Source organism: Girardinichthys multiradiatus, chromosome 20 (assembly GCF_021462225.1).
Source record: "Girardinichthys multiradiatus isolate DD_20200921_A chromosome 20, DD_fGirMul_XY1, whole genome shotgun sequence".
Lineage (NCBI taxonomy): Eukaryota > Metazoa > Chordata > Actinopteri > Cyprinodontiformes > Goodeidae > Girardinichthys > Girardinichthys multiradiatus.
Genome location: NC_061812.1, coordinates 205,350 through 220,939, shown reverse-complemented (window position 1 = coordinate 220,939; position 15,590 = coordinate 205,350). Strand labels below are relative to the sequence as shown.

Below are 15,590 nucleotides of genomic sequence, written 5' to 3'. Positions count from 1 at the left end.
GTGATTTCTAACAGTTTATGTTAGTATTATTTTAATGTATTGTGTCATTTGTTCATGTAAGTCGATTTGACATTACAGGTGATATTAAAGATAACCTGAATAAATGGATGATTTTATGTAATCTTACCGTATCGCTGAAGAGTGTGATTGAGAATAAATAAGCTTTTAAATATTCATTTTTGATGAAGAAATGTGCTATATGTGTTTTTAAAAGTATATTTATAATCCAGCTAGCATTATAATTCGTGGTTCCAGGTACAGCTGGAGAGAAATACACTTTCAAATGCAAGTAAATCTCAGTAAAGAAGTGAAAAGTTTAAAGAGCTTGTTTTAGGCATTTGCATAGAAATATTTTAATATGTTCTGCAAATTAAGACAAATGTAAAATTAAAAAAGGCTTTTTTTTACACTAATATTAAGCAAGATGGGTTTTTTTATTGTTTAGGGACAAAGGAGCAGACGGGTCAGTTTATTAAACTCAGGGGTGAGAATGACCACCTTTTTACTGGAGCTAAAAGATGGGCCAACAGGGTTAGGGTTCCTAACCCTAGAATGAAGAGCTGCTCCATCCAAAATGGGATGAAGCAGCTCTTCATTTTAGGAATCTGGCCGAATTTCACTAAAACCAGCCGCCACAGAGACAGTTTCTTCCTCCAGGCTGTTTCTCTGATGAACATTTAATAGAGTACAAAACAACAGCATACAGATGTTGCAAATGTATCTTTTTATTATATATTTGTATATTGTACATTGTATATATGTATATTCTGTAATACAAAAACAGAACAAAAGAGCAAAGTGTACCGGAGTCAAATTCCTTGTTTGTATGTATGAACTTGGCAATAAAGCTGATTCTGATTATGAATTTATTAGTTCTTCAAAACTCTAAGACAGTGTTTTGCCCACAGCCAAAATTTAATATATTGAAAAATAATTTTAAAGAAGGAAACTATGAAAATCTCATAAAAATAAACACAACTCAGACTGAAAATAAAAATAAAACAACAAAATGTATCTTACTGAACATTAGATTTCTCTCTTCAAAGACTTTGTTAATTAATGACTAAATTTGTGACAGTCAGGTTGATTTATTTTGTCTTACAGAAAACTGGCTGCAGCAAGAGGATTATGTTGCTATTATTAGGAATAACCTTTCTTATTCTTACTTATGGATGAGCTTTCACACTCGCACCATAATGAAAAAGTATAAATTCTAATGTTTTCACTTTTGTTAGGGTGTGGATAAGAATCCTCATTGACGTACATTACAAGGACAAATGATCTACGGTTTGACATAAAATGTAGTGCTTTGGGGTTGATTGTGGAACAGTCTGTGACCGGGTTGATTTGAATGCTGTAGCAACACTTGCAAGAATTAAGGATTGGACACCTGCTATTACACGCCCTATCAGATGAACACCACAATGGTGACACACAGTCTACTGATAAACACTGAGGGAGTGTACATCCCTTGCATGGGAAAACCAGATATAAAACTACAAGTGACCTTCTTTAGAGGCTGCTTCGTCACTTTGATCACCGAGACGATCCAGGATGGTGGTCTCAGCACTGATCTCTGTAATCATTCCTCTGCCTTATTTAGAATAAAAGTGTTAAAAGTTTATTTCCGTTTGAGAGTCATTCCTAAAAGAGAAAGTGTTGTAGACAGTGGGGTCGCTTCTGGGGACAAAGAGCCGGATGAACTCCGATCTAAACCTTCAACTTGTATGTTTGACCCACTCCCAACCAAATTATTTAAAGTGCCTGTGACACGCTCTTCCCACAAATGCAGAAATTTAAAGAAAACATCTTAACATTGGGCAGTAATTAACATGATGAAGTGAAGAGGATCAGAGCTGGAAAACTGATGAGGGACAGATGGGCTGGTCCCACCAAGCACAGCCAGGTGTGATCAGAGGACTTCTCAGCAAACTGCTTCAAACAAGAAACCTCTGAATCGACCAGAAAAATGATGTCAGAGGTCAGATATCTGCAGATGAAGGAGGACGTTGAAGCAGAGTCTATAGCCTCGCTGTTCAGAAGATCTGATGGGAAAAGATCTCCAAAGAAAAGGTTGTTGCTGCTGTTGCTAAACGGATCCAGGCTCAGCAGGTAAGAACACCTTCAATTCAATTTAATTAAATTTTTTCAATTCAGTTTTATTTATATAGCGCCAATTCACAACACATGTCGTCTCAAGGCTCTTCACAAAGTCAGGTTCATACATTCCAATTAATCCTAATTATTGAACAGTTCAGTCAGATTCTTGTTGCAAAAAGTACATTTAGATATTGGCAGTTACTGTTAATTTTATTAATAATAATAACACAAAATTATTACCATTATTAAAATAAATTACATGTACATACAGTATATTTAAATAAATGTTTCTCACAGTCAGTGATGGTCTGGGGTGCCGTGTCAGCTGCTGGTGTTGGTCCACTGTGTTTTATCAAGGGCAGGGTCAATGCAGCTAGCTATCAGGAGATTTTGGAGCACTTCATGCTTCCATCTGCTGAAAAGCTTTATGGAGATGAAGATTTCATTTTTCAGCACGACCTGGCACCTGCTCACAGTGCCAAAACCACTGGTAAATGGTTTACTGACCATGGTATCACTGTGCTCAATTGGCCTGCCAACTCTCCTGACCTGAACCCCATAGAGAATCTGTGGGATATTGTGAAGAGAACGTTGAGAGACTCAAGACCCAACACTCTGGATGAGCTAAAGGCTGCTATCGAAGCATCCTGGGCCTCCATAAGACCTCAGCAGTGCCACAGGCTGATTGCCTCCATGCCACGCCGCATTGAAGCAGTCATTTCTGCAAAGGATTCCCGACCAAGTATTGAGTGCATAACTGTACATGATTATTTGAAGGTTGACGTTTTTTGTATTAAAAACACTTTTCTTTTATTGGTCGGATGAAATATGCTAATTTTGTGAGATAGGAATTTTGGGTTTTCATGAGCTGTATGCTAAAATCATCCGTATTAAGACAATAAAAGACCTGAAATATTTCAGTTGGTGTGCAATGAATCTAAAATATATGAATGTTAAATTTTCATCATTACATTATGGAAAATAATGAACTTTATCACAATATGCTAATATTTTGAGAAGGACTTGTAGTCGCTAATCAAATGTGTGAACATTTATACAGCAATGACCTGTTTGAAGAGTTTCAGTCAGGTTTCAGAGCTCATCATAGCACTGAAACAGCTCTGCTGAAAGTCACTAATGATATTCTTATGGCCTCAGATAATGGACTTGTGTCTGTTCTGGTTCTGTTAGATCTCAGTGCTGCATTTGATACAGTCGATCACAATAACGCTAAAAAACTAGTCCATGCATTTGTTACTTCAAGGCTGGACTATTGTAATTCTTTACTATCAGGATGTCCACAAAATGCAGTTAAAAACCTTCAGCTGATTCAAAATGCTGCAGCAAGAGTTCTGATGAAAATTAAAAAGAGAGATCATATTTCTCCTATTTTAGCTTCCCTTCATTGGCTCCCTGCTGGAGGTTTCTTCCTGGGAGTTTTTCCTCTCCACTGTCGCTACATGCATGCTCAGTATGAGGGATTGCTGCAACGTCAATGCAAGCAACTGTCCACTGTCTCTACATGCTCATCCAGGAGGAATAAATGCTGCAAATCACTTTTAACCAGTTTGAATAATAAACTGAATCTGACTGTTTGATAGTTAGGGTTAATTGGAATGTATGAACCTGATTTGGAATCCGTATAATTCAATTGAACTGACTTTGTGAAGTGCCTTGAGACGACATGTGATGTGAATTGGCGCTATATAAATAAACTGAATTGAATTGAATAGGGCTTATTCTAAATAAAATACTTATATATATATATATATATATATATATATCAAAAGCTGTAATGCTCCACCTGTGAAAGCAAATCTGTTGGGCTTCCTCTTGGCATTCAGACAACATTTCTGAGTGCTGCTCTGCTGGACAGGACACTTAAAAAAAAAGTTTAAAAGCCAAACTCTCTGCAGCTGCACAGCATCCATAATCCGACTTAGAAATATTTCACCAAAGCAAAGTTTAAATCAAATAATGGTAGAAACTGGGTTTTAAAAAGAATAAATGAGAAGGAATATGACAGAGCTACCCTAACCTCTAACAAGCTACCATCTGATGCAACACTATTCTAGAAAAGATGCCTTGTAAAGGGTATTCAGTTTGGAACAACCTGTTTAGATTCATCTACAAACAAAACACTACAGGGTTTGAGGTACAATCTGTAAAGAGCATCCCAATGAGCATCTAGAATATTATATTCTGTAAAAAAACTACTTGTAAGACAGGTTCTAAAGAACATTTAGAAGAGAATCTCCTAGGAGCCCTCAGATGTTTAGTTTTTTTTTTTTACCTTGATAGAGTCCAGCTGAATAATGCCCTCTCTGCTGATGCTGGTCTCAACACCATCCACCTTCTTCAGTGGTGGATGACTATGGGGTAGGCAGGTTTTTATAAAGTTCTCATGCTCTCCAGGGAATGCTAGTGTTTTTAATTAATGCTGGTAGAACAGCTGAGTCCTGATTCTTCTGGGCTCCCAGGAGGGTCTGCCTCCCACTTCAACTTCATCTGTCTTGGGGGAACACATCATGGCACGTGTATTTACAGGCAAAGAGACAGAGTTAGGGTATGGCTCATCTTTCCATCGAGGAGGTGGAGCGTAAATTAATTACATCATCAAGAGGATTCATGTTTTCTATTTAATACTGGAACAGAAACAGGAAATCAATTCTAAATAAAGCAATTATTAAATTTTTATATACAACCAGAATAAACCAGAGATTATTCTTTAACAGAATGTCAGTTTATGGTGTTCTGCAGAATCCAAATCAACCAGATTTAGAAACGTTCTCCCTGTAGGAGAACACTGTAAACAGGGCAAAGAGTTCTGTACAGCTGAGTCAACTATTGGTAAAGATGTGGCTGAGGTATTGCCTAAGACTGTAAATTCATCAGTAAACTTACTCATATTGTGGTCGAACAGGCAAGCAGCAGCTAAAACAAATTAACAAATCAAACTTTTTTTGTCTCGAATACATTTATTTGTTTCTGCAAAGGTCTGTAGTCCGCATGCAACACGGATAGGAAGTGACACAAGGTCCAAATTGCCAAATGATTTATACTAAGTAATCAGGTCAAATGTTGGCACTTTTAACTGCTGCTCTTCAGTCAGACACAGAAACATCCAGATGGTTAGATGGGCTTAGTAGAAAACTGGAAACCAATGTAAACTTTCAGCCTATTTTAACACAGTGATGGAATCAGAGAGAACATAACTGGATTTAGTATCTAACCTGCTAGGAGAAAAGAAGAACTTCAAAAATCTAATTTTATTTCTAGTCGTGGATAACAGTTTCTCTTCAATTCTTCATGCTAACATTACTGCCACTCTTTATGCTAAGCTAGGCTAACACTTTCCCATCATTTCTGGACTTTATGCTAAACCAAGCCAAGACTTTCATTAATACTTTAGCTTAATTGTTTTTTATTCTAAGCCAGACTGACTCTATCTCTTCATTTCCGGTCTTTATGCAAAGATAAACTAACACTTTTTCACTGTATCCTGTGTTTGTGCTATCATAGCCAGAGACCATCCTTTATTTCCAGTTTTTATGTTAAGCTAGTTTAACACTTTCCCTCTCTTTACAGTTTTATGCTAGACAACGCTAACACTTTACTGTCATTGTTAGGCTTTATTCTAAGTTAGGCTAACACTTTCCCACTGTTTCCTGTCTCTGTGCTAAGCTAACCTAACACTGTTAATTTCCGGTCTGTGCCATCATTTCTAGTTTTATGCTACGCTAGGCTAATACATTCCTACTATTTCCTTATTTTATCCTAGCCTAATACTTTCACTCTGTTTACCAGCTTTATGCTAAGCTGGCCTCATACTGTCACTCTTTTTTCAGTCTTTAAAAGATAGGTTAATACTTTCTTTTCATTTACAATCTTTATGTGAAATTATGCTAAGACTCCCCTTGATTCTAGCGTTTATGTGAGGCTAAACCAACACCGTCCCATTGTGTCCTGTCTTTGTGCTAAGCTGGGCTTACACTGTCCTTTTTCTAGTCAATGTGATAAGCTTAGTTAACTCTTTCTCTCTGTCATTTCAGTAATTTGGCTAAGTTTGACTAATAGATTCCCTCTCTTTATCATTGGTGTGCAAAGCTAGGCTAATGCTTTACCTGTTTTACAGTCTTTTTGTTAAACTGGGCTTAACGTCTTTCCCACAACTTCTTGTGTTTGTGCTAAGTTAGCCAAACACCATCCTTTATTACCAGTTTTATTGCTAAATTATGCTAATTACGCTAATTAATAGTTTTCTCTATTTCCAGTCTATTTGCTAAGCTAGGTTTAGTTTTTTTGTTAAACTGGGCCTCTGAGTGGCAGTTAGTGGTTGATGCGACTGTCTGTTATGGTGCAATGATGAACAGAATTAAATATTTACATATAGAATGTTAAACGTGTATTTACAGCATATTATTAGCAACATATTATTAGGAGTTTGTAGCCTGTCCAGCTCCACACGATGTATTCAACATCTACCTGTCCACTGATTGGTTATCAGTCTGTGGTGATCAGCTGACAATCAACTCAAGATTTAAAAAAAATGGCTGTAATGAAGAAATTTCGTGCTCCTTCTCTGTTTGGCTGTTTTGGCAAAGTGGTGCTGGTGCTCGAAAAGGGACAGGACCTTCATTATGTCTCAGCTTACTGGTGAGTAATCAGCTGAGTATTCAGGTCTGATGGTAGGGTTCTGCTTCCAGTTGTGTGGATTTGATGTTGAAGATTTGATGTTATTGTCACAGTCATCGTCAGTGTGGCCAAATCGGGTGTTCCTGTCATCATGGCCGCACATACTGTCCTTGTTGCCATGACATCAGCCTATACTGTTGTCATGGCAGGCTGCGTGCAGCAATTGCCTCCCTCACCTCTTGACATATGCACTGACAAAATCCGTAGAGGACGAGCAGCAGCAGTGTGGACGGAACCAGACTGACAAGTACCACGCCCATAAACAGCTGACCAATCATTAGCAGGTAGATCCCCAGTGGCAACGAGCTGAAGTATACCTGGGGACACACAGCGGCATGAGTCACACACCTGTAAAATCTCACCTGGAGGCAGATCTCATGTCTTATTGACCCAGCTTACTGTTGTACTGGTTCATATGTTGTACTGGGTCAGGTATTGCCTGTAATTGCAAAAATGATTGTACTAATTTTGTGTGTTACTGGTTGGACTGTTAAACCTTGTTCTGGAATCACTGACCATACACATCGCCCCCAGCAGGCATCGTGGAAAACTGCGGGATGTCCAGACACGACATTTCTGAGTTGGCAAATTGCAGGGCAGAGAGTCCAAGCTGGGAGGCCGGTAAAGACCCACCACATTGAGCATGCTCATCGAGTCAGAGGATGGAGAATCATCTGGAAGCTCCATGATGGTGATAACCAGACAATCTGAGGAACGGTGAGAGGTGTCTGCGCATCCTCCTGCTCCTCCTCCTGCAGTCACACCGAGACAGGAATGTTAGATATGAGAAAGAGAAACATAGAGACACAACTACTGGTGTCATCCCACCTTTCAGAGCAGTGGAAGTCAACACCACCTCTGAATCTCCTACTCTTCCTGCTGCTACTCCTTCCTGCTGAGCACCATCCTGACAGGATAGAACTGCCATGATGTGCCGGTCATCCTCCATCAACCACACCTGAGGGCACAAGAAGACATGACAACTAAACATGGAGATGGTGGGATTTAATGTAAAGCTGGGACATGCAAATGTGGAGAGAAGAGCAAACATCTTACATCTTCTGTCACCTCAGAAACCTGTCACACCACCCCAGTAACCTCTCTGACCGATTGCATGCAATTTAGTTTTTATATAGCACAAATTCCCCTTCATCCAGGAGGTCACAGAAGAACCCAGAAAAAGGTCAGAATTCACGAATTACCAGTAAGAGACTGAGTAAAAACAACATTATGTGACTATAAATTCAGTTTAGTTTCTGGTAAATGTAAAACACAACAAATATTATCCCAAAGCACTTTACAAAACAACAACCAATTTATGCACAGAAATATGAAGTAAATTCAGTCCAATCATCCAGACAGAGTCCAAGTCAGGTACATCCATTCCAATTTCATCCTAGTTATGAAAGAATGTGATCAAGTTCAGTTTATTATTTACATTGGTTCAAAAGTTTCAATCTAAGGAAACCAGCAGTGTATCAGCTCCCTAACTTTACAGAAATCCCTCATACTGAACATGCATGTGGTGATGGTGGAAAGGAAAACTCTCCTTTAACAGGAAGGAAAACCCAGCGAACTGGAAAGACAACCACACAAACCACCGAAACAAGCATCGTCTTCTCCCACACAAGATCTATTGTTCACAGAAAGGAAGATCTGGAGCTGCTGATTGCAATCTACAGAACTGTTGAGTAAAGGTTTATAACTGATGGCTCTTCTGTTCCCGGACAGAGCAGTGCAGGTAGCAGGCTGAACCGTTCAACCAGCAAGACAAAAGACAGAACAGCTGGTGCCGGTGCACTTACAGTAACATTGTTTACAGCCACTGCTTTCAGGACCCTCAGCAATGACTGTTAAGTGCAGACGCTTCTTTCTGCCACGGACGTTTACTGTCGTATTCACGACAGGCTTCTAAATACCACCAGATGCTAATGTTAGCATGCTCTACTCCATGATGCAGAAAACAAACAACAACAACCCCATCCTGATGGAGTGCATATTATTGCTGGGGACTTCAAGCAAGCTTCCTTAATGCCTCCACTTCCCAGGTTTGTACAATATGTACACTTTTCCACCAGGGGGAGGAACACATTGGATCATATCTATTCCAACATTAAGCAGTACCCCTGCCCCCCTTAGGACCTTCGCAGCGTTTCTCATGCCAAGCCTACCTGCTCACATACCTCCTAGTAGAATAACCAAGCCAGAAACAAGAACCATCAGAACCTGGCCAGTACGAGCACTTGCACAGCTTCAGGACTGTTTTAGATGCCCTGACTGGTCTATTTTTCAGCATCAAAACCAGGAGTGTCATGCATAAAAGTGCACAGCATTCATCCTAAAAGTTCATACATCCCAGTTTATAATTTGCAAGCACATGTGCAAAGTAGTATAAATAACCAGAAGGCAGCCACCACGTGTCCAAAAGCTCATGGCATTCACAGAGAGACTTTGACTACACCATGAGGGATGTTTGCAGTGAATTTGAGCCAACCAGCAACGTCTTGAATGAATCAATGACTCAAACCTGACTGAAAATGAAACGTTTTTGAGCTCAAACCCTTCATCCAAGATGGCGCCACTAATGGCAGCTTTGCTCTCTTTTCTTTTTTTTCTTTCTTTTACTGGCAGTTTAACATTTCCAAAGCATATAACAAGTTACAACCAAAAGAAAAACATAAAAACCTCAACAGAAAAAAAATAAAAATACAGAAGAAGTGGTGGGGAGGCTTGCCTGACCACCAGATACCTTGGTACCAACACCTTACTGTATCATAAAAGTAGTGGCTGGGTGGGAAGACGTGGTTTCACATGAAGTCCGACCTTACAGGCTTTACATACCCAGACTATTTTAACCAAACTCTACAAAATGAGAGAAAATGTGATATTTTCCACTATATGAATTTCATGCACAATAGCAAGTCTTTCTTCAATGGTAGGTGGTTCCACTTTCAGCCATTTTCGTGTAATAGCCTTTTTACTGGCTGCCATAAGTAGACCAAACAGTGTTCTATCATTTCTATTCAACTTCTGTACATCACCCAATGCTCACCGGGCGCCGCACAATGGCAGCCCACTGCTCCCTGTAAGGGATGGGTTAAATGCAGAGGACAAATTTTGTTGTAATGTACATGCGCAATGACCAATAAAGATGATGATGATGATTATTATTATTATACATAGTAGTCCATTTAAAATGAATCTTTACTCCAAAGACATGTTCTATATGATTGTGTATTTCCTCTCAGAAATGCACAATAACCTGGCATCCCCAAAAAATGTTCTCGTGCGTGGCTCCCCTAGTCACACACAGTCTAGCAGAAATCTCCACAGCCCAGATGTCTTTTCTGAAACGGTGTAATGAAAAACCTCACAATGTTCTTCCAACAGAGCTCCTGCCATGCATTTGATGCCGTGAAGGCCCACTGAATGTGTTTCCAGGTTTCACTTGGGATCAGTTCATTTAGTTCAGTCCCCCATTTCTTCTTGCTGTAATCTGTATTCCCTTGTTTTGAGAGCTGAATTCCATTGTGCAGTCTGGAAATCACTTTGTTACATTGTCCCGGTTTCATTAATGATAGGGCGACCTCCAAAAATCCCACATTGCAACCACTCAAGGCATTTTTCATATTTTCTCTCGTTTTCTGCATATTTTTGTGTTGCTTTCTGCCACTATTCGGAGGTCTCATTCAGCAGAGAAGTACTTCTAAATATCAGACAGTCTTCTCTTGGTATTTTTTCACCATCATTCGTTGACGAAAGTTTCACAGAGATCCTGGCCAGCAGAGCCGCAGCTCTCTATGGACTATACAGCCAGAGACGACAGACAGGGAAAGGAGCCGCCATGCTCGAGAAGCTCCGACAGCGGGAACTACGCTCACACTTGCCTTCAATCCATCTGGCAAATGTGCTTTACCTGGCCAGCAAGATGGACAAACTGCTTCTCCTTACCTGTAAAATCAGACCTTTGGGGATCTGCCACCCTCTGCTTACCAAATCCTGGCTGAGTAAGAACACCCTGGACTGATACCGGATTTCCAGCTGTTCAGAGCGGACCGCAACATGGACTTGTTGGGGGAAAAGCAAGGAGGCGGAATCTGCTTTTATATAACCGAAGGTTGGTGCATAGATATTTAAGTGTTGAAGAAGACTTGTAGTCCTGACCTGGAGTTATTTCTCATAAACATTAAACTGTTTTATTTACAGAGGGATTTCTCCTCGTCTGTACTGGTTGGTTCTTACATACCACCTCAAGGCTCCACTCAGAGGCTGAAAACCAACTGGCTGAGCTGATAACAGACGTGGAGAAAAGACACCCAGACTCTCTCATCATTGTTCTTGGGGATTTAAACAGTGCAAACCTCTCCAATGAACTTCCCAAATACAGACAGCAAGTTAAGTTTCCCATCAACGATAAAAGGGCTGCTTTGAGACTTTCTGACCACTCTCTGCTCCATCTTATCCCAACCTACAGGCAGAAACTAAAAGCTTCCAAACCTCTGGTTCAGAGTGTTAAAAGGTGGACTGATGACTCAAAGCAGATGTTACAGGCCTGCTTTGACTGGACAGATTGGACTGTTTTTGACACTTCAGCCACTGATTTAAACCAATTTAGTTAGGTGGTGACATCATACATCAGTTTCTGTGAGGACATGTGATGCAGACCACGACCTTCTGCACATACAATAACAATAAAACTTGGTTACTTCCCATCTGAGGCAGCTGTGCAGGGATAAGGAAGAGGCTCACAGCAGTGGGGACCGGTCCCTGTATAAGCAGGCCAGGAACAAACTGACCAAGGAGATCAAAGCAGTGAAGAGAGCACATTCATAACTCAATGCTGATCATTATAATGACCTGAGTATGCCTCCTATATTTTTATTATGAAGACTCTAACCATACACACTATGTAAAGAACTTTAAACCTTTTAAACCATTTAGGACGTCCCATTAATAATGACCTTGAACCAACCATCGCACACGGAGCCTGATGGAGGTTTGTTCATACACAACTATTACTCGTCATGGTCTTCCGCTTCATCCGGGTCGCAGGGGGAACAGACTCAGTAGAGACGCCCAGATGTCCCTCTCCCCAGACACCTCCTCCAGCTCCTCCAAGGGGAGCCCAAGGCGTTCCCAGGCCAGCTGAGAGACATAGTCCCTCCAGCGTGTCCTGGGCCGTCCCCTGGGCCTCCTCCTGGTGGGACGTGCCTGGAACACCTCCCGAGGAAGGCGTCCAGGAGGCATCCGGTATAGATGCCCGAGCCACCTCAACTGGCTCCTCTCGATGTGGAGGAGCAGCGGCTCTACTCCGAGCCCCTCACCCTATCTCTAAGGGAGTGCCCGGCCACCCCACGGAGGAAGCTCATTTCAGCCGCTTGTATCCAGGATCTCGTTCTTTTGATCATGACCCAAAGTTCATGGCCATAGGGTGGGAACGTAGATCGACCAGTAAATCGAGAGCTTCACATTTTGGCTAGGCTCTGACATCACCACAACGGACCGGCACAGCGCCCCCATTACAGCGGCAGCCGCACCGATCCGTCTGTTGATCTGCCGCTCCATTCTTCCCTCACCCGTGAACAAGACTCCAAGCTACTTGACCTCCTCCACTTGAGGCAGAAACTCCCCTCCAACCTGAAGAGGAGAAGCCACCCTTTTCCAGTTGAGAAACATGGCCTCGGATATGGAGGAGCTGATCTTTATCCCAGCCGCTTCACACTCGGCTGCGAACCGCCCCAGCGCATGCTGTAGGTTTTGGCTAGAGGGGGCCAGCAGGACCACCTCATCTGCAAAAAGAAGAGACGAAATCCACTGGTCCCCAAACCAGACCCCTTCCGGCCCTTGGTTGCACCTAGAAATCCTGTCCACGAAAGTTATGAACAGAACCGGTGACAAAGGGCAGCCCTGCCGTAGTCTAACATGCACCGGGAACATAAGAGGCACTCTCCCCAACCGCCACGCAATGTTGAAGAGGCGTGGCAACCATGACATCCCCACAACATCCAGAGACTTGAGGTACTCAGGGCGGCTCACATCCACCCCCAAAGCCCTGCCACCGAGGAGCTTTTTAACCACCTCGGTGACTTCAGCCTGGGTGATGAAAGAGTCCAACCCTGAGTCCCCAGCCTGTTTCCACCAGGGAATGCGTGATGGCAGGATTGAGGAGATCCTTGAAGTACTCCTTCCACTGTCCGATAATGTCCCCAGTCGAGGTCAGCAGTTCCCGACGCACACTGTAAACAGTGTTGGCGAAGCACTGCTTCCTCCTCCTGAGGCGCCGGACGGTTTACCAGAATCGCTTCGAGGCCAACCGGTAGTCCTTCTCCATAGCCTCACCAAATTCCTCCCAGGCCCGAGTTTTTGCCTCTGCCACCGCCTGGGCCGCGGCACCCATTGCCTCACGGTACCCGTCAGCCACCTCAGGAGTCCCACAAGCCAACCACAGCTGATAGGACTCCTTCTTCAGCTTGACAGCATCCCTTATTGCCGGTGTCCACCACCTGGTCTGGGGATTGCCGCCTTGACAGGCACCGCAGACCTTACGGCCGCAGCTACGGGCGGCAGCATCGACAATAGATGCGGAGAACATGGTCCACTCGGACTCTATGTCTCCAACATCCCCCGGAATCTGGTCAAAGCTCTCCCGGAGGTGGGAATTGAATACATCCATGGCCACGGGCTCTGCCAGACGTTCACAGCAGACCATCACCATGCGCAACTATTATAATTAGAATATTTATAATTAATATTACAGTATAAAGGAATCATGAACTGAGAAAGCCAACATTGCATTAGTGAGGCATATTAGTGCATGACAAATAGTTTTCTCAGATATTGAATGAAAATGCATTCTATTCACTAAAACATCTGTCATTTTGACAGACTGCAATCCATAACCGTGACCACTTGGTGGCGATTTAGCATATTAATTAGCTGTTTTCTCACTTAATGCCTGACCTCATTTACTTCACTCAGAAAAATGTCACAGCAGCTGAGCATCCAAAGTTTCTTCCAAAAGCCCAATAATGACAAAGGTGTTGATAAAACAGGTGAAAAAAGACGGACTGATGTAGAGGAAGATGACGAACAAACAAGTAATCAGCCACTACTGAGTGAGCAAGGAGGTCAGGCAGGAGTACAGAGTTCAGTGGGAGCAGGAGGAGGAAGGATGGAAAAATGTTCTGTGACATGTAAAAAACCCAATATGAAAAACAGATTTAGGTAAAATAGACTAACCCTAACCCTAACTGGTGCCGGAGACCCACGATTCTTCCTGGTTTCCCTCTGTAACACTGAGGCCAGCTCCATGCAGAGCTCCAAGATGATTGTCCTGGACAGTCTAAACCAGCTGATAAGCCATGCATCATCATGTCCCAGCAGGTCAGGAGGATCTCTGACTTCCATTGGTGATGTCCTCCAGCTGAACCAAAGCTGCCATCGTTCCTGGCTGAGGTTGTTTCCATCATTTACTGAGATGTGTGACGTTATTAAGGCTGAATGTGATTCAGTTTCATCACTCTGGTTTAAACCATAAAAGCTCAAAGTCATGAAGAAACATCAGGTTTGATGCTCCATGAATGAAATAAACTGGATGGAGTCATAATTCAGTGGATTTAGGGGAGGTTTTCTGTAGTTTGTTATTGTTTGCATGAATTACCGCACATTTTCATGTTTATTTTTATACATCCTGAGTTGTGCGTGAAACATGGCGCCGCAAGGGTTTTGTGCGTATGCAGTGTTTAAACAAGAGGCCCCGGATGATTAGATTTTGGTGGCGATGCGGAGCACCATCCTGGATCCAGGATTATTTATCATTGCCTGATGATGATGCGACAACTTGGAGTTCCCACATATTTCCTCAACCTGTCAGCAGATGACATCCAGAGGTCAGAAGTCACCCAGAGTAGAGCTCATCAGTGTAGAAAAAAGCTGACATAAAGTACCTTGCGAAAGTATTCGGCCCCCTTGAACTTTTCAACCTCTTGCCACATTTCAGGCTTCAAACATAAAGATATAAAATTCTAATTTTTTGTGAAGAATCGACAACAAGTGGGACACAATCGTGAAGTGGAATGAAATTTATTGGATGTGTCAAACCTTTTTAACAAATAAAAAACTGAAAGTGGGGCGTGCAATATTATTCAGCCCCTTTACTTTCAGTGCAGCAAACTCACCCCAGAAGTTCAGTGAGGATCTCTGAATGATCCAATGTTGTCCCAAATGACTGATGATGATAAATAGAATCCACCTGTGTGTAATCAAGTCTCCGTATAAATGCACCTGCTCTGTGATAGTCTCAGGGTTCTGTTCAAAGCACAGAGAGCATCATGAAGACCAAGCAACACACCAGGCAGGTCAGAGATACTGTTGTGGAGAAGTTTAAAGCTGGATTTGGATACAAAAAGATTTCCCAAGCTTTAAACATCCCAAGGAGAACTGAGCAAGCAATCATATTGAAATGGAAGGAGTATCAGACCACTGCAAATCTACCAAGACCCGGCCGTCCCTCTAAACTCTCATCTCGAACAAGGAGAAGACTGATCAGAGATGCAGCCAAGAGGCCCATGATCACTCTGGATGAACTGCAGAGATCTACAGCTGAGGTGGGAGAGTCTGTCCATAGGACAACAATCAGTCGTACTCTGCACAAATCTGGCCTTTATGGAAGAGTTGCAAGAAGAAAGCCATTTCTCAAAGATATCCATAAAAAGTCTTGTTTAAAGTTTGCCACAAGCCACCTGGGAGACACACCAAACATGTGGAAGAAGGTGCTCTGGTCAGATGAAACCAAG

At 42.2% G+C, this 15,590-nt stretch overlaps 1 protein-coding gene across 7 annotated transcripts in view; it reads right to left on the bottom strand.

The window, feature by feature from the left end:
* Positions 1-4,720: 4,720 nt before the first annotated feature.
* LOC124856608 (E3 ubiquitin-protein ligase RNF182) overlaps positions 4,721-15,590 on the bottom strand; it is a 29,675-nt gene continuing 18,805 nt past the window's right edge. For 6 of the 7 annotated variants that reach the window (XM_047347229.1, XM_047347233.1, XM_047347234.1 and 3 more), the window contains 4 exons: positions 7,624-7,753; positions 7,312-7,547; positions 7,195-7,234; positions 4,721-7,112 (listed from right to left, as the gene is read on the bottom strand). In XM_047347229.1, the coding sequence (XP_047203185.1) occupies positions 6,925-7,112; positions 7,195-7,234; positions 7,312-7,547; positions 7,624-7,753 (594 nt within the window). In that variant the 3' untranslated portion in view covers positions 4,721-6,924. The remainder of the gene's footprint in view (positions 7,113-7,194; positions 7,235-7,311; positions 7,548-7,623; positions 7,754-15,590) is intronic. The other variant, XM_047347231.1, reaches the window with a different exon arrangement.